The sequence below is a fragment of the Parasteatoda tepidariorum genome, chromosome 7 (genome assembly GCF_043381705.1).
Source record: "Parasteatoda tepidariorum isolate YZ-2023 chromosome 7, CAS_Ptep_4.0, whole genome shotgun sequence".
Taxonomy (NCBI): Eukaryota; Metazoa; Arthropoda; class Arachnida; order Araneae; family Theridiidae; genus Parasteatoda; species Parasteatoda tepidariorum.
Genome location: NC_092210.1, coordinates 38,872,799 through 38,900,704, shown reverse-complemented (window position 1 = coordinate 38,900,704; position 27,906 = coordinate 38,872,799). Strand labels below are relative to the sequence as shown.

The 27,906-nt window shown below is 28.5% G+C and overlaps 1 protein-coding gene across 2 annotated transcripts; it reads left to right on the top strand.

Annotated features, from left to right (window-relative positions):
• The first annotated feature begins 130 nt into the window (after positions 1–130).
• LOC107444880 (uncharacterized protein CG5098) lies at positions 131–27,906 on the top strand. 2 transcript variants are annotated; one of them, XM_016059127.3, is made up of 7 exons: positions 131–481; positions 5,208–5,260; positions 10,532–13,294; positions 22,260–22,448; positions 24,246–24,339; positions 26,080–26,129; positions 26,623–27,906. In XM_016059127.3, exons 1-7 carry the CDS (start codon positions 454–456, stop codon positions 26,656–26,658), a joined length of 3,213 nt encoding a protein of 1,070 aa, XP_015914613.1. In that variant the 5' UTR covers positions 131–453; the 3' UTR covers positions 26,659–27,906. The 2 variants fall into 2 exon arrangements, with proteins under 2 accessions (XP_015914613.1, XP_015914614.1); XM_016059128.3 differs by having other exon boundaries at positions 470–641.

Below are 27,906 nucleotides of genomic sequence, written 5' to 3'. Positions count from 1 at the left end.
ATTTAAACAATACTATAATCTTCACAGAATAATTTTAATTATTGAGCATTTTTTCTTATTTTACATCATCAATGAAAGTTAAAATATATAATTTTAAATATTAAAAAAAATAGCTTATTTAACAAATATTGCACAATCAAAGGCTCCATTATAATTGTCAGAACCTATTATGTGCATCCTTCAACGAAAATATGAAATTAGCGCAAAATAATCAATAAATTTGGACATTTTCATAATTTCGTTCCTCCTCCCCTTCACTTCATGTCGTCCAAGCCTCACCTCGATCAATCCATCCCATGGTGAAAGAGAAAAAAAATCCACGGGATAAACAACGGTTATGAGAACTTTTGTCTTCGCGCGTCTAATTTTATATTCTAGAACCCAGATGCTTATTTGTATTGTATTATTTATATAGCATTAAAGCAATAAAATACTTTGGTCTTTTATTGCGACATGCAAAATACATCACAAACATTTCGAGGTAAGCCATTGAAAAACTTATGTTTGCAAAGATATAGCTTTTTTTGATCATTTAGGATGATTATGTCACCATAAAATTTGGCGACTTCTGCTATTTTAAGCCTTACTATACTATTAAAATGAAAGCGCCTAGTTCTGGGGGCATTTCTTTGTTTTGTTCAGTATGTTTGTCATTATAAGTAGAAATAATTTTTATTTTCTCTGCTGAATAAAATAGTCATTTTAACTATTTTGTTATGGTTACTCATGATATCACGTTCTTTTTCCAATACTGTATAAATGAACCACATTTAAGCCGTTTAAATACTTCTATTTTCTTATCCCTTTTTATTTATTTATTTTTAATCGATCAATAATATAGACACCTTCAAATACTTACATTTTATTTATTCAGGTTAGTCATTGTATTGCCCCATTTGCTTTTAAACGAACATTATTCTTATAAAATTACATATTTTGAGGGTTAAAAATAATACCGTATTACAAAGTATTTTCGGTTATTTCTGCTTTTTTAGTTTTTGCATTTATGAAGCTTTTAAGCAAAGTTATTTGCATTATAAAATTTGTATACTATTTGTAGACCAATATTTTATTTTATTAACGATTTTCGGTTCCATAAATCAATTAAATTATACATTGATTGCACTTAGCATTAATACAACTAGATCGTCATAGTCATAAACTTTGAATAAAGCATTATTATCCTTGTACATGCATCGAAGAATTTGTGCAACAAAATTTTATCAATCTGTAAAATATGATGACCGAATCATCAATAATATGATTTATTTAAAAATATATCACAAAACTACTTTTAAACTATGTAGAGAAGATTTGACAATAACTATCTTAAACTGCAACAAACACAGTATAATGTCAGCAATGTAATTTTATTCAAATGAAACATTTATGAAAGACATAAAACCATCAATAGATCATTTGTACTGGAATTTCTTCTAAACATCCTTTTATTCAAATTTGTTTCAAATCTATTAAGAAGATGATAATGTTTTTATATTTATGATAATCAATATTTCTAAAATACAATAACTTGTTTTTAAGCAGATTTGTTTAATTTGCTCATCCAAGAATAGAAACACCCTTGTTCAATTTTAATATTACTGTGTACAGTAAATTAACAAGAGTACTTATCAATTCTGTCAGCCCTAATAAATTCAGCTATTTTATTTTTTTAAATAAAAAAAATTATAAAAAAAAAATTTATTTTATTTACTTTTTTTTTCATAAGTGACTCTATCACCTGTGCCTGCAAAATAGATAAGTACCATGTTAACATTTGAATTTTTATCTTATTAAATCCTCAATTTTGTCACTTCGATTAACAAATATACTAATAACTTAAAATTATTACAGGATAAATGAATTCTTAGATTCCTAGATAGATTTTGAATTCTGATAATTTTCCTAAAAATTTTATTGATTTCGAAAGATGATGTACATTAAGACAAACATCTCGATTTGTACTCACACAATTTTAAAATTTCGCATCATATTAGAGTATTTTTAAAATCAAGTAACTTGATCATGTGTTACTGATCATGTTATAAAATGAAACATGGCGTTTCTATTTAAAGTGATTTAAAATTTGCATTATGTTATTCGTTTTGACGTGATTTATTTTTAAGAGTGGAGAATACTAATCCATAGTTAAAATAGAAAGAAAAAAAAGTTTTATGTCCAACCTACTTGCATTTCAAACCATATTAGTAACATTTGTTTTTAATGTTCACATAAGTAAATAAAAAATTCTAATTCTAAAAAAATTATCATTTTTTAAAAATTATTTTTACTTTTTATTATTATTCAAAGGTAGTGTTAAGAATTGTAATCTCTATTAATATTGTAACAAAATGTAGGTATTTTAATTCTTCAAAATATTAAGGCTCATAATTTTCATGCATTTTGTTCATTTAGATTATAAAATGTAAGTACAGTAGGGAACCGATTATCCGGAGCGATCGGGACCATCGCTATTCCGGATAACTGATTTTTCCGGTTTTCTGAATCGCTACAAAAGCCGTTTTTTTATCGTTAAACCCAACTAAAAATATATATATATATTGGGAAATAATCTTAAAAAGAAGAAAAAACGATGAAGTAATAAACTAATGATTATTTCCAAAATGATGGTGAGGTAAACATCTTTAAAAAAAGAAAGAAAAATTCTAAACTCTTATGAGGAAAAAAACATTTTTTAGAAAAATGGCGGGAAAATTTATCGAATTTCGTTCCGGTTTTTTGGTTTTCCGGTTTTCTGATTTCCGGATAATGGGTTCTGTACTGTATCAAAATTTCATAAAATAAGATTTTTAAAAAAAACTTTTATGTAAATGTTTAGGATAATGAAGATAATCAGATATTAAGACCTACTATTTAAGATTAAAGAAAAGAAAAAAAACTGGCTAGCAGCTATTGGGGAAAAAAAAAGAAATAGAAAAAATCCTCATAATTCTTGAACCAAATTTTAATGCAAAAATTAATGTTTTCTGGAGAGAAAAAAAATGTATCCATAAAATATTAAAAGGGATAATGTGAATCAGGTACAATTTTAAAAATGCAGTGTTATTATAAAAACAAATATTAATAAAAATTGATCTAATTTTTGAAAGAAAATTTAAAAACAAAGCATTTCTGTTTTCCTATTACTGTATTTTCAATAAAAAAGTAAAGATTAAAGTCTAATAGAGACCATCATAATTTCATGAAAACATCTATGAAAACGTAAGTTTTTTGAAGAAAAAAAAAGCTAGATAGAAACACAGAAAAAAAAATCATTTTTAATTTATAAAGGATAAATTTAACGCTAAAAATAACCATAAAAGAATAACTTTTATTGGAAACACACTTAAAAAAAAGCGATTATAAAAAAAAGTTAATAAAAAAATCAAAAGAGAAAAAGAAAAATTATTGTTCTTAGTTCTGAAATATAACTTTAATGCTAAGAATCACAGTACTCTATGTTACTAATTATCTGTGTTACTATACAAGAAAAAAATGACAATAAAATAATACATTTTATTAGAAATGTTCCCTTAACATGTTTTGCTTATTTTAAAACAGAAAAACAAACAAAACTTTAAAAAAAAACAAACAAATTTTTTCATTATTTTCCAAAAATTATTTGCAAGAATAATTTTCCAGATAATACTTTTCTGCATATTCGGCAAAAGAATTGTAGCCAAATATTCGTTTGATCCCTAATCTCAATCTTTGATTCTAAACTTATTTGCTAATAAATAATACATTCTGTCATGTATTATATATCTGAAAATTTATTTAATTACTAATATGTAATATCAGCCATTTATAAAACCATTTTACCATTTATGAAGCTATATGTAATGGGATAAATTATACCTGTCCCTTTTATATTCATTGAGAAAAAGCTGCATTTTTACTGACTAAAGTGAAACAAATAAACGATTTTACCGGAGACGAAATGCCATTTCTGCTGAGACATTTTCTAATTTTGCTGTATCATCGTTGCTCTTAAAAAAGGTTGTGCTTCTTGATTATGTGAAAATCCATGAAAGGCTTGTAATAAAATTTTGGATGCTATGGTGCAAAATGTGATAATGCATTTAGATCTATCAAATTGTACAATGCAAAGTAAAAAGGTATGAAATTTTACTAGATTATTGAAAGATAAAAAGACAAAGCAAATAAAGATTCTAGTATAATATGATGGAATAATATCAATATTAGTACATCAGGGGTGATTGTATCCCGGATGTACTCCGGAATTCCTGGTTTTTATATCATTCTTCTGGGTTTAAAAATTAGAACCAGGGCAAGTATCACATCTCAAGACCCAACTTCCGCGAAACAAAAACTTATAATCTGACAACATTTTGAAACTTGCTGATATCATCAAATCTAGTAATATAATCATTCTTACTCAGGATTTTCATATGAACCCCCATTTTTGTATTTACCTCATTTAAAAATTGTAAATCGTAATTTCTATTGATGAGATTTGTACTTACGCATTATTAAAACACAGTATCACGATTCGTATTCATGCAAGTTTAAAATCCAATGTTGCGATTTGTATTCATGCATTTCTAAAATCCAATATTGCAATTCGTATTCACTCGCTTGTAATAACAAACATCAATTTTTTGTATTTATATTTAGTTTAAAAACTAAACATTGTGTGTGATTCGTATTCACGCGATCAAAAAATTTGTATTTATGGGTTTTAAAAACTCAAAATCGCAATTTGTATTTTCGTGCTTTTGAAGTCCAATATTTCGATTCATATTTGTGCGATTTTAAAATCCAATGTCGCGGTTCATATTCAAGTGATTTTAAAAGGGAATATTAATATTCATGTAAGAAGTAAGTTTTCCCTTGAATTAGTTACTGTAAAGATGTCATATTCTTCATTAGTAGGTAATTTAATTATAAATGTTAGCTCATAAAAATATGTTAAATATGCGCCACGTATTGTGTATAAATTGTTATCTTGATATTGATTTTTTGCATGTCAAATTGTAGGGTATTTCACTGTATGATAAAATTACCCATGTTACATAATATTATATATAAAATAAAAATTGTTTAGGATGTAAGAATCAAGCACAAAAATAATTTTTATTAAAGTTAGTGAAAATGTTTTAATATTTCGAATTATTTTTATGTAATTTTCTTGTAATTTAATTATTTTTTAATAATTTTAATTTAATTATTATTTAATGTTTCAGGAGCTGGAGCCCCTGGTGTGAATTTTTCTGAGCACTCGTATGATAATCACGTTGTAAGTTGTGTTTATAATTACTTAAAAATTAATTTTCACTTTATTTAGGACATTTCTTATTTTCGCTGAATTCCTTATTCTAAGTTAAATATATACATAATATATATATTAGAAATTTTATTATATTTGATTTTTCATAATATTTGTTTTGTACTTAGTTTTATATTAATTTTATGCATTTAGTGTTACTTTTTTTGAATAAATATTTATGTATCGATTTATTTCGATTTAGTCCTTTTTTAAGATCCATTCATGTCTAAATGGTTCAGAATCCACTCTAATAGAATGTTTTTAGGGGATTTAGAACTAGAAAAGTCCATGCATAGTTGGGGAGTATGGTGCAGAAGCTGGTTGTGTGATGACCCCATCATCCTTCCAGTTGTCATTGTGGTAATGTGTGTTGAGTACGCAAAAAAAAAAGAAGATATTACCTTGAATAACTTTTATTTTAGTGATCGGGTATTCAGTTACTAAGTGTCAATCATAATGGTTCCAAGGAGTGACATAAACTACTAATTAATGCTAACAACAGGGTATCCATGCACCTGGAAAGTCATGAATTTCGATATTGAAGAAAATTTGTCATGAAATGTCATGATTTTAACTATTTTTTAAAAAAAGTCATGGATTTAGGTCGTCGAAATATCTAATTTTTAAAATAGAATTTACCCCCCCCCCAATTCATGGTGTTGTAGCGTATCAAGCTGTATTAAAGAACTGTTCAATTTTTTTTTTATAAAAACTTTTATTAACAAACAATACAAACAGTAACAAATATGAATTACCCGTAATGCGATAGTGAAAAGACCATAAAACAACAAGAAAAACCCGTAACGGGATATAAGGAACTCAAATTTCAAACAAAAACTAATCTAAAGAAAAAGCTAAAAAACATTATTAAAAACATTGTGTTATATATTGTTAAAAAAAAATCTCTTCATAGTGTCTAATATTTAATTTTGGTGTTTTTCTTTGGATAAAGATTGCAAATTGCATCCAAAATCGAGATTTTTCTATTCATTCTGCAACAGATTTTCCATTTAATGTTGCTAAAAATGTAGTTGATCTAATCTCTTTATTGACAAACTTATTTTACAATTCTCAATATTGTATCAAGATAGTCTCATTTTAAGCAGGTTTCGTAAGATTCTAAGGTTCATAAGAAACTGAAAAAGTGGCAGCATAATTAAGAAAGATACATTTTATAATGTTCACATTTTTTCAACATTCAATTTCAGTAACTCTAAATATCTAATTACAAAATCTTGGGTTTCAAAATTTAATTTTTAAGGAATTAAAAAATATTATTTAAAAGTAAAATAATTAGATATCTAATATTCCAAATTAAGTATCTCCGTAGTCAAGAGTAACAATTGACCTAGTTTTCACTATATTTTATTTAACTCATTATTAAACTTCTTTTTAAAAAATAATTCTATTTCCGTTTTCCCTCCTCTTACCCTCTCCTCTTCAATTTAGTTTATATCAATCTGATTGACATAAATAACAGTGACAATAGGAGGCCATAATTAAATTTTTTTTTCACTCTTGCTAGCAATTTTGTTGAAATTTTTATTATTAATTAGCGCTAGCCCATGTTTTCTTAATTTTTTGAACTTTCTATTTGAAATTATCGATTACAGTTTTGCATACATTCAATTTGAATAATAATATTAAGAGAATTTTTGTAAATGATTCAAAATTTTATGCTTATATAGAGATTTAAATTATAATATTTCTTGTGCTGCGTCCGTGAATGAATAATTAATAAGATACAAATCCAGGAGTGACTTATTTTCTCTAAATCTTTGTATGCAAGTTATTTTTACACAGTAAAATCTCCAAACAATGGTTCCTTTGAAACTGTGCCTATGTGACCACCTTTAAGAGATGTCCACTATTCGGAGATATAAACAAATTGGTTGTTCAAAAATAAAAATGTTGCAAACGGCATCAAAGAACAAAAATATAAAAAGAATATGTAATTACAAACAAGATAACTCAATTGAATAGTTAATTAACCTATTATTTATTATCATTATTTATAATTACTTTTTTTAAACTGTCATTGATTTGTAGAGAATTTTCACTTGCGATAATCATATTTCGATTATTCATTAACTAAAGTTCTTATTCAAATATCTATTTTTCCAATATGTAGAACAGGAAGGGGAGAAATGAAATCCCTCTACAAATACTGGCCAGGCACATGCACACACTATTTCTTCCATGTAAGTGCTGGCAATTTTTACAAACTGCTTAAATTGAAAGCTAACCTATGACGCATCAACACTGTCGCACATTGAGTCTGTTAGAACGTGATTCGCGCAGAACACCCATGAAAGTTGCAACTTTTCTGTAGTAATCAAAACTGTGATTGACTTCTGCATGAATACTTAAAAATAGTTAAGGATACTAGTCAATTATGAAGATGGTTTTTCCAAATATTTATATGTGTTTTCAGCTATGGGCCTGGAGTGGTGTTAGTGTCATGTCTGTCTTGCTTGTTGAAATTATTTGGCCAAGCCACCAATAGTTATGAAACAGTGCCGTTATCCACTAGATTTCTTCTAAAATTGGAGCTGATGTTAAAGCTTGTTGTTCTGAAGCTACAGCAAGTTTTGAAGGCAGTTTAGTAAATAATATAGCTGTGAACATGATTTGGGAACTAGAAAAAGAAGAATTCAAGGAAAATTCAACTGAATTTTGAAGTGTTTTAGGCGAGACAAAATTCAATAATCTCAAATGTTATAATCTTTAAAAAATATTAAATTATTTAAAATGATTTTTTATTTATTATAATGATACAACATAGCAATTGATAAAAAGAAATCCAATTTTTAAAAAAATATTTTAGCGGCTTTGTTTTAATAAAACTAAAAAAAATAAAAAAAAAATCATTAAAGAGCAAACATGCTCTTATAACTCCATTTTTAAATACTAAAAGAAAAATTCAGTTTTTTCAGTCATTAATAAAGCAAATGCAATATATTTCTTAAAATATCTTGTTTAATTACATATATTATACTCTGACAGAAAAAAAAAATCCAAACACTAAGAAGGAGTTGTGCTAGATAACCTAATTTGGTTTGCTTGTTTATACAGCTAAAACATGATGTGTATTCAAATTTTGCGCTTGGCGCTAGTAGCGCCACTTTGAACATGCAAATCAGGGTTACTTTAAATAAGTGTTCTACAGTTCGTAAGCATTGTTTTTGGCTAAATTTTAACATACTGAGTTGCTGTTAGTCAAGATTGTCTTTAAGAAGATGAAGAAGCCATTATCAACAGCTCACTGACTTTGAATGTGGTCATGTTATAAGGCTGCAAGAAGGTGGATTTTCTTTCCGCAATATTGCAGAAAGTGAAAGACTGGAGAAAAATGTATACACTGTGCATGATTTTTGGCATCATTGGTCAAGGGAAGGTATTCAAGATGATTGTGCTCTGGGCGACTACACAACATTACTCAGAAGGAAGAGTGGCGTATGGCTGTGGTCAGGGTTGGCAGGTTTTTGACATGTGACAGTTTTTGACAGTTTAAACCATGGTTTNAATTAAAAAATATTTTAAAACCTGCTGATTACCTATAGTATAATTAAATTTCAATATAATGCATGGCAACTATTGGTAGTTTTGAAGTTTATATATTTTCTTGGCAAACTTCAGTTTTTGACATTTTTGACTGTTTAAACCAGTATTATACCCTTGTCATGTCAAAAACCACTTTTTGACGTCAAAAACCCAACCCTGGCTGTGGTGTACCATACTGTGTCTGCATCAGAAATTTGAGCTGCAGTGCAGTGACACAAAAAACAGTTACAAATAGACTACTTCAAGTGCAGCTCCAAGCGAGACATCCTGTATCTTGCATTCCATTCGCTCTAAACCACTACCGTTTACGACGTGAGTGGTGTCGAGTTGAGCTCACTAGAGGACAGAGTGGAAATCTGTTGTGTTTTCTAATGAAAGTCTGTTCTGCCTTTTTGCCAGTGATAGCTGTATATTGGTTAGAAGGAAGCCAGGTGAGCATCTGGTACCGACCTGTCTCTGGTCTAGATACACTTGACCTACACCTGGTGTTATGGGCTTGGGAGTAATTTCCTGTGATAGCAGGAGCACTCTCGTGTTAATTCAGGCTACAAATATTGTTGTAACATCCGTGAACATAAGCAACTGATATTGGCATGCAATATGCGTTCGCATTCTGTATCATTAAAACTCTCTTTAAAGCAAACTTTTTATCTAATAATAAGCAAGTATTAAATAAAACACATTTTTGGTTCTTGTTAAAGGGTAAAATGTTAACTTAATCTCAATTGTCATGACAATTTAATTAAACTAAAAATTTAAAATATCAAAGTTTCTCTTTATTTCTATTTATTTAAATATAACAAAAACTATATCTCCTTTTCAGTCTTTAAGTTCAGTTCACGATTTGAACTGAACTAATCTTATCTAAAATCAGAGAATATTTCTTCTAGTCCATCTGTCATAAGAAAAGCAGTGAACAACTGAGTAATGAAATGAGACATTTTGGCTTTCAACCGGTATTCTAAATTATAGGTTTATTGCAGAATAATGGGTTCAATATTCTAAACTGTATTTTTAAATATTTTGATTTTTTTTTTGCATAAGGTACTATAAATGGAAACAGGTACAGTTTGTTATAGAAATCCTTAAATAAAATGGGGATGTTTTAGCGTCTTCTTTTAAAATACTCTTTACAGACAATTTTTTTTTTAACTGAAAAATGTATTTCCACATTCTTTGTCTAAATGTATAATATTCATTTTGAAATGTTAGATATATACAACATATATCCGTTTATGTATTTTAAAAATTTCTGAATGCTTTACCTATGGCGCCATCTGCTATAAATCCTAAATTCTGCAAAAAAAAAAAAATGGTGTTTTGGGGAAAGTATTGGTGAATGATTTTTTCTACTGAAAAGAAAAATATATATTTCCCTCGATCCAGGGAAAGAAAAGTCAAAGTAAATTTTTCTGAATAAATCCTGTATTTCTTTTATTATATTACAGTAATATCCGTTGGATACATTCCATTACCAATTAGAACTATGTTAAGTCCAGATAATCGTAAGCAACAAGAGAGGTTATGCTCACATGAGACAAACTACCATAAAAAATTTAAGTCTACATTGTTTAGTCATATTTTTAGTGAATATTGCTAATACCACCTTATCAGTATATGTATCACCTTAAAACATTTTTTTTGTGGATATCTATATATTCTTTTCTAATATTTTAGGGAGTTCATTGCCAGCCAACTGGGTACCAGCCCTACCCAAATCAACCCTATCATCCTTTGCCTTCCCCAAGACCACACCATTATGGAAACCATCAAATGCAACAAAATATGCCCTATAGACATCATGGAGGAGCTTATGCCCCTAACCAAAATCAATATGGCTCAAATATGAGCCAGGATATGTACCGAAATCACTCTGGCTACCCAGGTGGAAATAACAGAAATATGGCAAATAAACCTTGGACTGATAATAATTCTACCAATGAAATGATGTCACCTTATGGGCAACATTCCCATTCTCAAATGATGAATAATCCTCCTCCTCAGATGCCTGTTTCCACAATGCGATCACCACCTCATGCTACTTCTAATATGAATCCAGCTCCGCCCCAAGGTCAACAACATTATCGTCAAATGCAGTCTCCTGCTCACTCTCCTCATTCATGGTCTCAGGCTCAAATTCCTAGTCCAGGAGTTATGCATTCTTCAAGGACTACTCCTTCACCCTTACCTACCCATGTTCGCTCCCCTGGACATAATCAACCTTTTTCACCACCAACTGCCCATGCCATGAATATGCAGCCTCATCCACAACCACCTGAAAATGGGCAAATACCTCAACCTATTAACTCAGTTGGAAGTAGTGATACCCCAAATCCTTCCAATCCTTTACATTCTTTACAAAAAATGGTCATGCTAGATCAAGAATCTAAGACTCTGATACCTATGATGGGGGATGGTAGTGAGCAGTATGCAAATCATTGCGGTCCTCATAACTATGTGCCAGAGGACAATTTAAATCCTGAATCAAAAGATTCTATGTTTTCCACTTATTATAATATGGATGAAAATCGTTTTGAGTCAAAACCTGGTGGTTCAAATAATAATCCTTATTCTACAGTACAGCAAGCACCAAATTGCAATTTTCCATTACCAACTCATCATGCCAATTCAGAAGAAGTACAAAATAATCAAATTTTACCAAATAATTCAGCCAATCTTCCAGATTGCTTACAACCAGATCAAAGTTTATTAGCACCTCAAGATAAAAATTTTCTCCCTGCCATTGCTCATTCCCAAGCTAATCAGAATGTGGTTCAGAGTGATAGCATTGTTCCTCTATCAGAATGTCCACCTCATGCTGAGTCAGCACCAGTGTTTACAGATCAAACAAAAGCAGCTGTTTCAACTAACTCTGAACAGGCATTAGAGTCAAAGCCAGATATAGCTTCAATAGCAGATTCTAAAGAAATCAAACCACCTGATACTCCTAGCCCTAGTGTTGAAAAGCTTGAATCTTCAGGATCAAAAGAAAATTTATGTAAAAATGAAAATGAGATTGCTAGTACACAAAATGAATCAGCTGAAGTTTCTGATATTGCTAATTCTGATGATATGCAGTTGGACTTAAAGCATAATGAATCACCTAGTGAAAAAGCTAACAGTGATTCTTCTATTAATGAACTCGGTGATTCTGCTCAAAATAATAAAAATCTTGATAGTAACCCTTCAAATGTTCATATCTCAAAAGATGAGAAAATCTCCATTGTTGAATCTGCTAAAGAAGTTCTTACATTAAATGAATCAAATCAAAATAATGATTCAATTAATAATTCTAATGTTACAATAAAAAATGAAACTTTAGATGATAGCAATGACCCTGAGCAATCACTTACAATGCAAAAAAGCATTGAAACCTCAATTAAAGAGGAAGTTTCTAAAGATGAAAATCTTAAGAAACTACCTCCTGAAGAAAAACAGAGTCCAAAAGCAGCTGGTAATTCAAATGATTCTGTTACATTGCAAGATGATGTTGAAAAGTTTGGTAACTCTTTTGCTGAAATTACACAAAACCCAGTCAAAGTAGTAATACACCGAATTAGAAAAGATGATACGAATGATTCATGGCATGTTCCTTCTAACAATAAGAATGAAAATTCTGTTAGTGTAGTTGAAACGGCTAAAGAGAAAAAATCTAAATCTAAAAACCCAAAAAGTCCCCAGATTGTTGTCCTATCTCCTGCCACATCAGAAGCAAAAACTGGTGACACAGTTGATGACATTTCAGTTGTTACAGTGAAAGAAGAAGGTGAGAATGATGTTAAAATGGAGGTAGTTTTAAAAAGGACTCCAAGTACAGATTCTGACTGTGTAATTATTAAAAGTGAGAATAATTCCCCTAACTGTAGTACTTCCCGTAATCCTGACAAAAAGCGTGGAAGACCAGCAGGTTCAAAAAATAAAATAAAAACTAGTGGATCTGTTAAAAAAAAGAGAACCAAAAAAGGGAAAAAGAAATTTGAAAGCTCAAATAAAAAACCTGGAGAGGTTCTTCCAAAAGTTAAGAAGGGAAAAGTGTTTAATGGTCCTTATGTTCACATAACAGGTAGCAAAGATAATCCTTCTTCTATCTCTGTTGTAAATGTTGCTCAAAAAGAAGAAGAAAAAATCAGTAAAATCTCCACCAAACGAAATTTTGCTTGCACAGCCAATAGAATCAAGAAAAAACCTGTTGGACATTTAAGTACATTGTCTCCTACCTATGATGCCTTCAATAGAGACAAAACATGGTTGTGTATATTTTGTCATAAAGGCAGCCATCATGGTGGACTTGGAGATTTATATGGACCTTATTACATTAAAGATAAAAACTACGGTAGTACAAAATCTTCATCCACTCCAACCTCTTCAGGGGCTAGTTCTGGTCGTTCAAAAAAGCGCAAGTCTGATCATGATGATAGAGCTTCCAAAAAGAGTCGGCAGGTGAGTAAATTTATTGTTTTGTCATTTTTTAAAAATATTATTCTAGTTGTGTATTTTATTTTTAACCTAAATGCATGCATGTTTATGAATTATATGACCTAGATAATATTTTTGTAACTACTGTTCCCATTCACAAAAATTTATTTATTTTAAATAAGAGTTCTGAATGTGTTTGCTTACAAAATGTGCTTTTACTCAAGGTAATATGGGACTATAAGTGATACAAAGATACTTCTGCAAGGAAAGAGTAAAATTTCTTAATGTTTCTTTAATTCTAGGTACCATAATCTATTTTCTCAAAAATTATTAATTAAATTTTTCACTAAATATTATTTCAAATGTTATTCTTTATGGACTAATTTATTGATTCATAGAAAAAATAAATTGTTTTCTTTATGTGGCATCTAACCACCCTACATTTTCCATGCAATTACAACTTAAAACTGTTCCTAAGTTTTTATTTTTATAGTCATTTTATTGCTGATTTGTACACTTAAATGTATGATCTCAGTGTTAAAAATGATTAACCTTAATTTAATTATGAGAAATTTTTCTTGATTTTTTTGAGGCAAAAGTTAATAAAGTAATGAGAAAACTACCCATATATTTATTATGGCTAAATAATAAAATGAAATGCTTTAGCAAACATTTTTTGGTTATTCATATCTGAGATCATCAGCTTCATATCTATTGGTGCCAGCTGGTTTGAGAAGTAAAGGCAGCCAGTGTGCAGTGCTGACCACATTGCTACAATCATGCCGTTGGTCACGTAATTATGGAGCCTTAACCCCCATGACCCCCCTGGCCCACAACTGTCAGTTGCAAGAATACTTTTTACATATCTGAGATAATTTAAGTGGATTTCATATTTATAATTATGCAAGTTAAAAAACAGTTTAAATATGATTTGAGTTGAACAACATGAAAATATAATAATGTACAAGCTTATCGTGAATTATGAATCTGCATTACTCTTCAAATAACTTCTTCCTTGTATTAAAAAGTAGTAACTAATTTTTGACTAATTCTCAAATTGATATGAATTGACATATTGTTCTGAGTTCACAAATAAATACAAGTTGATCCCGAGTCTGTAGACTAGTTTGAAAAGTTATCGACTCTTCTGTGAATTGTTAGTTTTCTTACTGATACAATTGGAATGCTTATTAAATAGATTTTTGGGTATTAATGCAAACTGAATACAAGTTTTTAAATATTTCCTCCATCTAGAGGCTTAAATAAGATTCAAAAGTTATTTTCATCAACTTCATATTTAAGAAATGAATTAATACAAAATATACTCACTACTTCCATGATGCATTTATTTAAAGTCACATATGGCCTGTATCCAGGGTTCTGTTTAGAAGAAATTTGGGTCCATTAACGGACCCTTCACAAAATATCATTTCATAAAAACGAACCCTTCACAAATTTGCTTATCTCTGTTATTGTTTTGTTAATCGAATAAATCCTTCCCAAGGGGAAAGATGGATGTAAACGAATTAAGTTTTGTCTTCGGCAGACGCTTCTTCCTATATTCGTCCAAAATGAATATTCTGCTTTCAGCAGTATAGGCTAAATACCAAATATTTCTATGTTGCATCTCTAATTTAAAAGCAGCAATTGCTGTTAATTTTTGAAAATTTAATTTTTTTCAATTATAGTTTTACAGTGTTGAGCATAATCTTGTATCTATTTACAACTTAAAAATACCTTGGAAAGGTTTTTTGCAATAACAGGACCCTATTTGCACAAATTCATAAAAGCAGAACCCTGGTTGAAAGAATGCGCCTTAATGTTTATTTTATATTCACAAATTACGAGTAATTTTTTCACAATTTTACGAAAACGGACCTTTAACAAAATGTCTGGGCAGATCGCTGGTATCAGATACACTGATACAGGCCCATCTCTAGTATTAATATATTGGCATTATTTTTGTACGAATAATGCAACGAGGTAGTATGTAAGTCTGACAATAAAAATTTATATTGATATCTGTACTTATGACTTTTTACTTTTCATGCTTTTAAGATTTTATTGGTGCAACCAATACCTATTTGATATTTTTCAATGTATATATATTGCGTTACTGTGCATATTTTTTACAATTATTGTTCTAGACTAGATTAATACAGAATTTTTTTTTCTAAGTATGAACCTCAATCTGCCACTTTAGATTTTGAAAAAGTTGTAAAATTTTATTTACATTTATAAATTTAATTTTTGATAGTGATTTTTTTTTTCTTTCTTTTTTTTTTGGAGGAAGGGGGAAAAAACAGCTTTCATTGTGAAAGTCTGGGATTCTATTCCAGGCAGGGGGCAGCTTGAATCTCACTCGGCTTCAGAGGGATGGGCAGATATGTAGATCTGAAAATGTAAATTTTTAGTTTGTTGTCAGTAGACTCTAATAACTTTGTAGCCACTTTTTTTTCCAAACCTGATTAGTCTGTCAAATAACGATAGGTTCTTTTAATTTTTAGCTATGTTTTATTAATGTTTTTTGCTGATATTAAATTATATTTTTTTTTAAAGTTCATTTTCGAAATAATTTAAGACTTAATATAAATAAGTGACAAAATTTAGTTAAACATACTGGATTTTAAAGAACTTTATTTAAAAATGTTTAGAGAGGTAAAATACATTTAATGTATTCATTTCAACTTGGAAATATGTGTATTATCAATTTGTGAGGATTCAAAATGTTGAATGGAGATATTGAACATTTTAATAAAAATTCTGTTTTTCAGATTCTTTTTGCTTTTATCTATTTTTATTGTGAAAAGATTTTCAAAAAAATATAGTAAAAGGTGTTCTATTGCTTATTTAAGTCTCCGTTTTTTTATTTTATTATTTTTTGTTGACTCACCATATGGCTAGCAGGGTTCATGATTTTTTAAAAAAGAAATTTCACAAATCAGATTTTTTTTTTATTTAAATCAGATTTTTTTTTTTTTTATTCAAATACACTCTAAGAACTTTAATTTATGATTAAAAAAACTTTATAAATGTTTAATCAAAATTAAATTAATATTAAAACTATATTATAACAATATTTTAGAAGCTCTAACTTACTAAAATAATTTTTCATTATAATACATATCTTTGAATGCATAGCAACCATTTTGAAACAAATGCATGATTGAAATTTAAAGACTAGGTGAAATAGAGAATTTAAAGAATACTACTATAACTATTGTAAGAAAGTTTCAATTAGCAAACCATGATTTTAATTTAAAATTGTAATTTCTTTTTTTTTTCTCTTGATTTTTAAAATGACAAAATAAATGTAACAGATTGTGTATATAAATGTAGTCATTCATCAAAAAATAAATATTTAATCTACATATTTTTATATTAAAATATTCATTTTTAATTCTAAATCAAAATAGATAAGTTACGCTAAAAAAAAAAATTTTTTTTTTTTTAAATCTATGTACTCAATGGAATTTTTTTCCACAAAATTTCTTCATAGAAAATCAGATAATGTCAAAGATACTGTAAACATGTTATGAGAAAAAATAAATACCAGTTAGTAACCCTACTCCTTCAAATAGATTTTGAAAGGGAAGAATGACACTATATCAGGAAAAAATATCTGAATTCATCAGCCTTTTTTTTTCTCTTTTTTCTTTCTATTTTTGGCTTATAGGGTAATTTCTTTTTAATATAACCTCAAGCTTCAGAAATATACATTTTCCACCAGAAAAATATAATGTGAATTTTAATTAACATTTGCATTATTTTTTGAAAAAAAATTATGTTTATTAATTACTTTCTACAGCTATGCAAGTCTGTATGAACACAGCATTAAATGTTTACTTTAATCTGTACTTTCAATCTCAAGAATCAAAAGATTTTTAAAAATGTTATTTCAAATGTGTTGAAATTTAACACACACCAAGAATGAAAGAAATTCCGTTAGCTAAAATTAATGAATGCAGTAATTTATTTAAAATTTTAAAACTAAGAGAAGAAAATAATAAAAGTATCAATAATTTAAAACACTGTTTTTTAACTTTTAAAATCAATATGTATATTAAAAAAAAATTTGATTTAAATCAATGATTTTTTTACAAAAATCATTTGATTTAAATCAAGCTGATTTAAATGTACAAACCCTGAGGGTTAGTGGTTATTTTCATGTCTACTTAAGATAAAGATATGCATAAAAGGCACGAACACAGTTTGCAAAAAATTTGTCATAATCACTGAAAACTTTTCAGTATTTCTCATGAGGAAGAAATTTCTTTTACACTGTCAATATTCTACCCAATTCTACACCACAGTCAATATTTTTTGTATAGCAAAATGAGTACTGCAAAAAAGCAAGATTATTTAAACTTAAAAGAATTGCAAAGTGATTCGTATCAAATGCTAGCAATGTAATTTTTTTTGTGCAACTTAGATTTTGGATATATAAAGAAAGTCAATTATAAGGTAAAACAAAGTGAGTCAATAACTTGTTATATATATTCAAAGAACTACTACAAGAATTATATGCTGGTATGCATAATAATCAATGCTACAGAAAGCCTTAACTTATTAAGACATAACAATTAAGATAGGTGGAAGACAGGCACTCAAGTTTTGTTATTGAATAAAGGCTGCTGGGTATTTACAGAAGGAGAAGAAGAAGAGTTATAAGTTTTAGCTACTTAAAAGGAAAATGGGTATATGAAATTCAAGAATCGTCATGCAAAGATGGAGTTTTTGACTGGTTGAAATTTAAGCGTGTTAGGCATGATAATGGTGATGAGTTCTGCGACAATCAAGTTGAACTACACTTAGAAGAGCAAGGATTCATGCTGAGCAGATCAGTTATTACACAACAGAAGAAAATGGTGCCTGTGAAAGATTTAATAGAATTGCTCTGGATGTCGCTAAATCTATGTTGAAAGATAGTAACATAAATGAAGAATCGTTGGATTAAGCAGTATGCTTTGTTTGTACATGAAAGATAGTTTCAAGGAAGAGGAGAAAGAAAACTCTTGTTAGATACTACATCGGTAAAACCACCTGTAATGTATTTTAAAGTATTTGGATGTAAGATTTATGTTGGTATACCTAAACAAAAGAGAAATTAAACTCCAAATGCAAACCACAAAAAGGGATGATGTTTTTTCTACCAATAGTTATGCTATCTACTTACCAGAAGATAGTAAAGTTATGAAAACAAAAATTTTTAAATCCAATAAAAATTCATTTGCAGCGAAAATCATCGTGGTCCCACGTAGAGAACCATCAAGAAGATTAAAATGGAATAAAAAAAAGATTCAGATGATGAAGATAATATTCATAGGCAAGAATTTAACTCAAGGTGTAGTTTTGAGAGTATCAAGAAGGTATCAAATTTAAAGTGGTTAAGAAAAGCAAGTAATCGATCAGATTAATCAAGAAATGACATTCATTTTTTATAGAAGGGTCTAAAAACTGATTTAGGTCATCAAATGACATTGAAAAATATTGTGTGCATTTGAAAAAGATATATTTGATTTTAGTGGTAAGATTGGATATTCTTGTAAAGTAACCAGAAATAAAGTTGACATAGTACAAGAAGGTACAAAAAAAAGTTTATTTCAATATTATATTCCAAAAAGCTAGAAGGAAGCTGTTTAATCAAGAAATTGTGAAGAATAGGAAAGAGGAAATTGAAATGAATAAGAAAAAGAGAAGTATGGTCCTTAGCAGGGAAGCGAGAAAGTGCTAAAATAATTGGTAGTAGATGGGTGTACAATCTAAAAATGAATTAGTCAAATAAAATGTGAAATATAAAGCCTGACTCGTCACTCAAGGACGTAAGCAACAACAGGGAATTGACTATTGTGAAGTGTACAGTCCTGTAGTAAATTTTTCTCTTAAGATTATTTTTGTAGGCTTAATGAACTGGGTTTATTGCCAAGTTGACGTGAAAAGTGCATATTTATATGCGGACTTTGTAGAAGAAATTTATATATCACAACCTGAAGGTTTTGTCAAAGATCCATCAAAAGTGTATAAATTGAAAAGGGCTATATAAGGATTACGTCAATCAGGACTTTAATGGTACACTGGAGTAACTAGCGTATCACACGAATTAGAGCTTGAAAAATGAGATATGTGCAATGGAGTATTCACAGATGTTTTTCTATTGTTATACATAGATGATAATGTATGATATTGTGATATTAAGAAAAAGTCAAGAAAACATAGATATGATTTTAAAAGAGTTGAATAAAATTTTTTGATAAAAGATTTTGGGAGAAACAAGGAAACTTTCAGATAGAATTTGAAAAGATTAATGGTCATTTGGTAATCCACCAGGAAGAATGTATAGAGCATGCCTTGAAATATATTAACAAGTGGTACAAAATACCGTAGTATCATTGCCAATAGCAAAAAGATTAAGTTTGTATTTGTAAGATTGCTCACAGACATAGAGTTGAAATGGAAAATATTCCATACCATAGTGTTCTTAGATATGTGTCTTTTGTAGCTAGAAGAACAAGACCTGAAATATCTTTTGCAGTCAACATTTTAACATAGTATCAGAAAAATCCTGGCATCAAGCATTGGCAAGCTCTACTGAAAATATTTGGATATCTGCAATATACAAAGGGAAAAAAAGCTAAACTTGTCAAAAATCTCTGATTTGTCAATAAAGTGCTACACGAATAGGATGAATTATTGTATATGTTGGTAATATTCCTATTGTGTGGAGTCTTAAAACAAAAAATGTTTTGAATTTCTACCATGGAGGTTGAATATCTCTCTTTATATGAGTTAGCCAAGCAGTTAGTATGGTTAAAAAATATGCTAACCGATAAACTCAAATTGAAAATACCTAGTTATGAATTATTTCGTGATAACAGTGTTATTGATTTTTCTGTTTGAAATTCAAAACCCTTGAAGCAAAACATATTAATGTACATTACCGTTTTATGAGACAATATGTTAATGATAAATTCTTTGAATTATGTTAGAACTTTGAACAATACAACAAACTTATTCATAAAACCTACAGTTAAAAAACGTACAAGATTATTTTGGCATGAAATATATTTGAAGACACATTAAATTAAAGTCAAATGAAAGAAATTTTAAAACAGAAATTGTAATCCAATTAAATCAATGTTATCCAATTAAAAAAAAAATCATTGAAGGAAACATGTTGTTAGCCAGGAAACTAAACTAACTTGCAGGCCGTTGAGCTGGCATGTCTTTGGATCATCCTCCAGAATATTTTCAAGGCCGTTGTCCATTATGCTACTCTGCGTGACGTAAATAAAGTACTACTACTACCGAGAACTCGATAGTTAATTTATTTCCTGAACGGCATTCAAAATTACTATTATTAAAAGGCGAATGCTCTTTCTTCATATATACATCTAGAATGGGCTGTCCATTATTTTATTTGACAGATGATGATTAAACTAAATATAAATAAATGACTTATCAAATAAGAAGTTTCATTTTAATTAATGATGTAGATTGTTGAAACTATGCATCTTAATAATCTGAAGATAGCAATTAAAGAGCGAAGACTTAAATTTTAGGAGCCACTAAGTTATGATTTAAAGAAGCAAAACGATTTTTTGCTCTCATGAAATTACATCAAGACAATTATTCGTTTTAATTTGTCTAAAGCTAGTGACTAGAAGTATAGTTTACAACTTTAATGCATAAATAATGCATAAACAATTATACAAGCTAAGAAATACAACAATGAAGTAAATAATGTTTAGAAAACTTTTTTTAAACCCAGGAATATTCAGTTTGTAATCATTATTTAAGAAAAATGAGTTAAATTTTATTAAAACATTGGGTTTCAGTGTCGATTTTTTTGGCTCTGTGATGACCAAAATTTGTTAGTCCTCAAGGATTTTTGTGTTTATCATGGAAAAAAATTATTTTATTGTTGAAGAAAATTTCTGTTTCATGTAAAAGACTGTTAAACAATTCTAGAAGTTAAAGAGTGAACAGGAAATGTGGGAAACATTTTCTGTTTCCACTTATATGAATTTCCATTCTGCTTCCTTTCTCTTTCATTCTCCTTCAATAGTTTACTGCAATTATGTACCTACGTTTGGTTTAAAATATGATTAAATTTTATTTTTGTTACTAAATATTTTGCTAATTTCTAAAATTTATTGTACCGATTACTAATTAAGCTGTTAGATATAAATTGGTTGTGTAATATTTGTTTTGAATTTAAACAACTGAGGCGCTGAAACTATAAATAACCTGGCATAAGTCAATTGAAAGATTTTGCATCTACGTCGTATGCTGAACTTATTGTCTTCTCCCTAGCACGGAAGTGATTTGCAAGAAAATTTTCACCCCTGTGCTGTGAAACCAAAATTGCAGGAATGCCTCGAAAATCCTTATAATATGCTTCCATATTTATCCCTTGTTTTTTTGTCCAGCTCTGATGTTAATCAGGGCTGATTGTGCTCCGTAAAAAATCCGGATTTCTGGAACTTTCGCTAACAGTGATCCGGAAGTTTCCGGAGATCGAAGGTCCAGACGTTTCGAAAAATCATTGATCACAGAAGTTTTTGGAAATCAAACTTTCAAAGGTGGTACTCAAAAACACAGTTTATTTTATTTGTTTGTAAGAGAGAGCCAGAGAGATACTTTATAAGCTTATATTCATGATTAATATTCATTTTTTATCAGTAAATAGTTCTTATAATCATAAACTCAAGAAAGAAAGACATATTTGTAAATTTTAATTACTTCTCCAGGTCATTATAGGTATGTGTAAATGGTATAGGTATGTGTAAAATTTTAGATATATTTTAAATAAACTAAGAAATATTAAGAAAAAGGAAAAAAAACCTTGTTTAAATTTTTTTCAATTTAAACTTCTTTTTTTTAACTCAAGAAATTTTCCGGAATTTTGACTTGGGCTCACAATCAACCCTGTGTTTATATTTATTATCATGGTTTATATCTTAAAATGAATAATGATTTATAATTTCAGGCTGCTGGTCATTCTGCTGCAGAAACAACCCCAGTCAGTAGGAATTTGGAAAAGGACACTTCAGATCCAGATGCACATTTGAAAGAAACCTGGATTCACGAAGATTGTGCTATTTGGTGTCAGAGCATTTCCTTATTTGGGGAAGAAATCCAAGGTTTAGAAGAAGCTGTAACTGAAGCATATGAAAATGTAAAAATTCTAAGCTTTTTTTTAATTGCTTTTAATGACATTATTTTATTGTTTGCAGTTTTTATTATTATGATGCATGTTTCTGTCCTAATATATGTTTATCTTGAATACCTGTGTATCTCAACTTATGAATTTTTTTTTTTATTGTTGTGTAATATCAACATTTTGGTATGGATCTTTAGTGCTGAACCTGAAATTCTATATACACCCTATTTATTATGGCTGGATACTCACCTTTAAATAATAAAATAACTTTAAATTATTAGTAAATCTGAGGTGCTTTTTTTTATTGCAAAATCTTATATAGCATTCGAAGATAACATTGTTCGAAGAAGCTTCATCTTTGCTTGTTGTGCAGAAGAGGCTTACCTTCCTTTTCTGCTGAATGGACTTACCCTAACTTTCTGCTTAATAGACTTACCCTCACCCTAACTTTCTGCTTAATAGACTTACCCTCCCTTTCTGCAAACTTTGAAATAGTTGATGGTATGATGTGAGATAGGCATTTAATAGACTTCGTTAGAATCTCAACCCTGGGTTACAAATAATCTTACTGTGCCTCTACTTGAAAACTTTCACCATGCATTATAAATTTATTTTTAAATGTTTTTGTACATAATGAATATAGTTATTCATGTACACAATGAAAAAATGAACACAATTTGAGTTTTAAATAAGTTTTTGTCACTTATGTTTTAAACACAAGCAATATCATACCAGAAATTGTGCTATTATTAAAATTTTGCTATTATATTGTTATTAAGAGTTTTTAAATTGTGCCAAATTTGAAACTTACTTTTAAGCTAACAATATAGAAAGTTTTAATTTAAATTTTGTAATTTTAATATTTAGAGCTAAAGCCATTTATAATATTTTAAAAATAACAATTCTGACTTAATTTTTTAAAGGAAACTAAATATGTTTCGTCCTTTAATTAAGAAAAAAAAACTAGAACTTAAAAATTAACTTACCTTCTAATATGAATAACTGTAATGTTAAAAAATAAATAACAGAAAAGACCATNAAAAAGTGAAATTAACATTAAGGGGTACGAACTTTGGATCGCTCTCCTGACCAAACTATGGGGACCATATTTCCAAGATTGCGGGTACCCCCTATATTTTGAAGGTTAAGAATCCAAATATGTAAAAACAAATATATGTTTATTCAGAGAAAGTACGTTTTTGTGTCTGATTTCGTAACTTAATTAATAGTTAGCACTAATTAATTAGCATATTTGAGGTCACCCCCAGGAACCATTAAGATTGACACTTAGTTCGTGAAAATCCGATCATTAGAACAAAAGTTATTCAGGATGATATCTTCTTTTTTTTTGCGGACTGTACATAATGAAAAAATGAACACAATTTGAGTTTTAAATAAGTTTTTGTCACTTATGTTTTAAACACGAGCAATATCATACCAGAAATTGTGCTATTATTAAAATTTTGCTATTATATTGTTATAAGAGTTTTTAAATTGTGCCAAATTTGAAACTTACTTTTAAGCTAACAATATAGAAAGTTTTAATTTAAATTTTGTAATTTTAATATTTAGAGCTAAAGCCATTTATATTATTTTAAAAATAACAATTCTGACTTAATTTTTTAAAGGAAACTAAATATGTTTCGTCCTTTAATTAAGAAAAAAAAACTAGAACTTAAAAATTAACTTACCTTCTAATATGAATAACTGTAATGTTAAAAAATAAATAACAGAAAAGACCTTTGAGAGTGTGATAATAATTTTATTTAATTGTGTTTGCTGTATTATAAACCACTTTTAATTTGTTTTCAGACATGCTGTAAATGTTCTCTAAATGGAGCAACTCTGGGTTGCTGGGGGAAAGGATGTAAAGAACTATTTCACTATAGTTGTGCCAAAGAAATGGGTAAACACCATAATCTTAATCATTAATATTATTAAATTTTATATTTGTTCAAAATATGTTTTCTTATTTTAACACTTATTTAGTATGGAATAGCTATGCCATTTCTCAATTTCTTAAAAAATATTCATGTCTCCCTGTTTACATCATAAATTTGACAGGTATCCAAGCACCTGGAAAGCCATAAATTTCGGTATTGAACAAAATTTGTCATGATTTTAACTATTTTTTAAAAAAAATCATGGAAAGTCATGGATTTAGATTGTCGAAAAATTTAATTTTTAAAATGGAATCCCCCAACCTTTCATCTTGTTCCGAATATCTGAATTCATAACAAAGTCATTACTCACAGTCATATTTTATTAGAATATAAAATGTTTTTATCATGTTCTTTAAAAATTATGGCATTCTTTCAAAAAATGAAAGAATAAACATCACTTCTAGAGCAAATTATCTTTTAAACTTCTGTGATTTAAGAATTTTTATTATTTTATTAATTTAAAATTCTAGCTAAAGCAAACCAGTCATTTTTTTAAAATTCCGAAATGAAAACAGAAAAATCAGGAGTATTTCTTTCCTTTCCGATGAACAAGAAAAGTATCTTTAGAATAAAATTCTGCAGAAAAAAAGAAGAAATGTTTATTTGCTTTCGTATTTTTTCAGCTATTTCATTGTTTCTTTACTCTGTTTTTTAAATTTAAATTCTATAAATATGAAGATGCATAGTATATCAGTTTTGGTTATTCCTATCATTTCAATTAGTGTTGTTATAATGCTTTTTTAAATTTATTGTTGTGTTTTTGTGGAGAAAATAGTAACTTTGTTAAGTCATGAAAAATTCTTGGAATTAGTCATGGAAAATTATGAATTTGAAAATCTGAAATGTAGCAGATACCCTGATTTGATTCCTTCAAAAAGGGGAAAAAACCTTTCTTATAGGGATAATAAAAAGAAGTGCTTGTTTTAAAGTCACATTAATTTTGAGTACATTTGAGTTTATAAACTGGCATGTCTTTACTTGGGGCAAAAAAGGATTTCAAAGTTAAACTTCACAAGCACGCTGATTTGCAAAATTACTTAATGCATTGACATTTTGTTAAAGAAAACATTTTAATGCTACTTCAAATGTCAAAGCTAAATGTCAATACATTTCAAATTTATCTTTGGCAGTCAAATCTTGCAGTCTAATTAAATTAAACTCTAAGTAACTGTAAAAGTGTGCCCACAACCATCTTATGCATTCAGTAAGTAGGATTTGATATAAAATTGTCTCTTTTGAATATGTAAGGCATATTTTAGTTTAATTACATTGGAGATCCTTTTGATCCTTTTTTTCATTTGCTTTGCTACTTCATACCTCATATCTGTGTAAAGCTGGTTTTTAGCTATTGCTGTTATAAGAATAAATATCACCTGAAAGTAAATTTTTTTTTTTAAATGTCCCAAGTAGCTAAAATATGTTAATTCTACAATTTGAAAAGTTTTTAAGGAGCCACAAGTTCAGTCAAATGCACTAAGCAAATTAACAAATTCTTCATTTAATTCAATCTATTTGCATTCTCATCATCCATGTTTTTCGTTATGTACGAAACAAACATTATATAAATATATTGCGGCAATCGAATATTATATTACTGGGGAATGCTGCAAATTGCATAAGTTGGAGAACCCCTGCTATAAGTTTTATTTTTAGACATTTTCTTTTTAATCAGACATTAACTGTTGCATTTTATTCAAATATAGGTTGTCAGATGGATATTGAAAACTTCTCATTGCTATGCCCTAAACACCAGGTATAAAAAATTCTTAACTTTTCACCTAATATTGAGTAATGCAACATACATATTTTTAATATGAAGATTTCAGAGTTCATAGTTGTCTTTATATTTCTGATTTTTGTATGTCTACATGTTCATTTTCTTCAAATACAAATTTGGAGTTAAGACCCACTGTCAGTAATAGTGCCATAAAAGAAATATGTTGGTTGTGAAAAAAAGTTGTTTATTTTTAAATTTTTAACGATAGTTTCAGTCAATGAGAAAAGTAGGTAGGCTCCACGATAGGCATGTTTTACTACATTTTTTTACTATTGTTAGCTTGTTTCACTAAAAGTCTGTTAGAAAAGTATGTAGAATTTTTTTTTCAGTTTTTTTTTTTTTTTTTTGACAGGCTGAACATTTTAAAGTTTAGTATGTATTGTATTATTTTGAAGTTATTCGAGCAGTTTTAAATGTAAATTATCTTCTTGAGAATGATGGTTATTAATGTTTTCACACTCTTTTTCAGAAGCGATCTCCTGATCATCTTAATAGGTGCCAATAAAAATGTATGAGAAATAGGGTTCAACTTGCCGTAGTTATGTAGATAGAAAAAGCACATCATTCCATTGTATGAATTCAGTATTACATGTCATCAGTGACTTGTAGAATGAGTCATACATGTAAACTAGCATTCAACATCTCCATTACATGTGCAAATCATGTTATGCTTTTTATGACTGTACACTACTAAATCTACAGATTTGCTACTAACGTTGTGTAGCAAAATGACCATGTTTGTGTATTTTGTGTCTCGTGTAGGTCTTGGCTTAGATAAAGCATGGATTGAATTTTTGTTTTAACAGTGTTATATGATTTTGAAGAAATTATTTTGGAGAAAATTCAATGAGAACTCTTTCCATATAAACACTAGATGTGTAAACAAAAATTGCAATTCTTGTAATTTTTATGTGAAAGACTATAAAATTTGAAACTTTTTAATTAAAAGTAAATGAATTGTGCTATTTATTGAACATTCTCAAAACTCATTTCATTTATGTATTTCTGAAAAGTGCATCTGTATTCATCAACATTGACTTCACATGCTGTATATGAATGTATAAATACCATTGTTTACATTTCATTTTGGGTATCTTTTTAGGTTATATTACATATTAATATTTTCTACTTATGTGAAGTGTTAATTTTCTTGTGGGAAAAAAAACAACAACTTCAAAATATGTTTTGCATGTACACCTTTAAATTGGTTTTTTAGATTCATGTATAAGTGTTTTTTTTTTTTTTTTTAAAGAAAGAAAACATTCTACAACATTAATGTACATTTTGCTAATAATTTGAAGTGCAATCAGTAATGTAAAGGAACAACAAAAATTTAAAGTTGGAAGTCTTTATTTTAGTGGAAGCTTATCAATAATTTTTCACAGAAAATTTCTGGTTGATAAAATTTTAGTGGTAACTGGTTGATAAAATTTTAGTGGTATATTGTTTAGATTTTGTGGTAACAAGTTAAAAAAAAGTGTTTCACTAATTTATAAATCTTTTATAGTTACTTTTAAAAAAATTAAAATTATACTTAATTGAATTTATTTTTAAATCTTTAGCTGACTGGTGACTTTGATATTTTCATTTTTACTGCTTCCAATTGTTCAAGCTCTTTTTTCTTTATACAACTATGGTTCAGGCTAATTCTCCTCTTCTCCAATTAAAAACATTGCTATGAAAGAGCATCCCCCCCATCTAGTCCCCTATCAAATTCTAGATAGTTGGGTGTTTTGGTGCAAAAAAAAGAAAA

What these genes read in the sequence shown, in the direction of transcription:
- LOC107444880 (XM_016059127.3), top strand. Translation starts at nt 454, where the DNA reads ATGCAAAATACATCACAAACATTTCGAG. An exon ending in ACTCGTATGATAATCACGTT is followed by an intron (nt 5,261 to 10,531) that starts GTAAGTTGTGTT and finishes CTAATATTTTAG; the next exon opens with GGAGTTCATTGCCAGCCAAC. An exon ending in TAACTGAAGCATATGAAAAT is followed by an intron (nt 22,449 to 24,245) that starts GTAAAAATTCTA and finishes ATTTGTTTTCAG; the next exon opens with ACATGCTGTAAATGTTCTCT.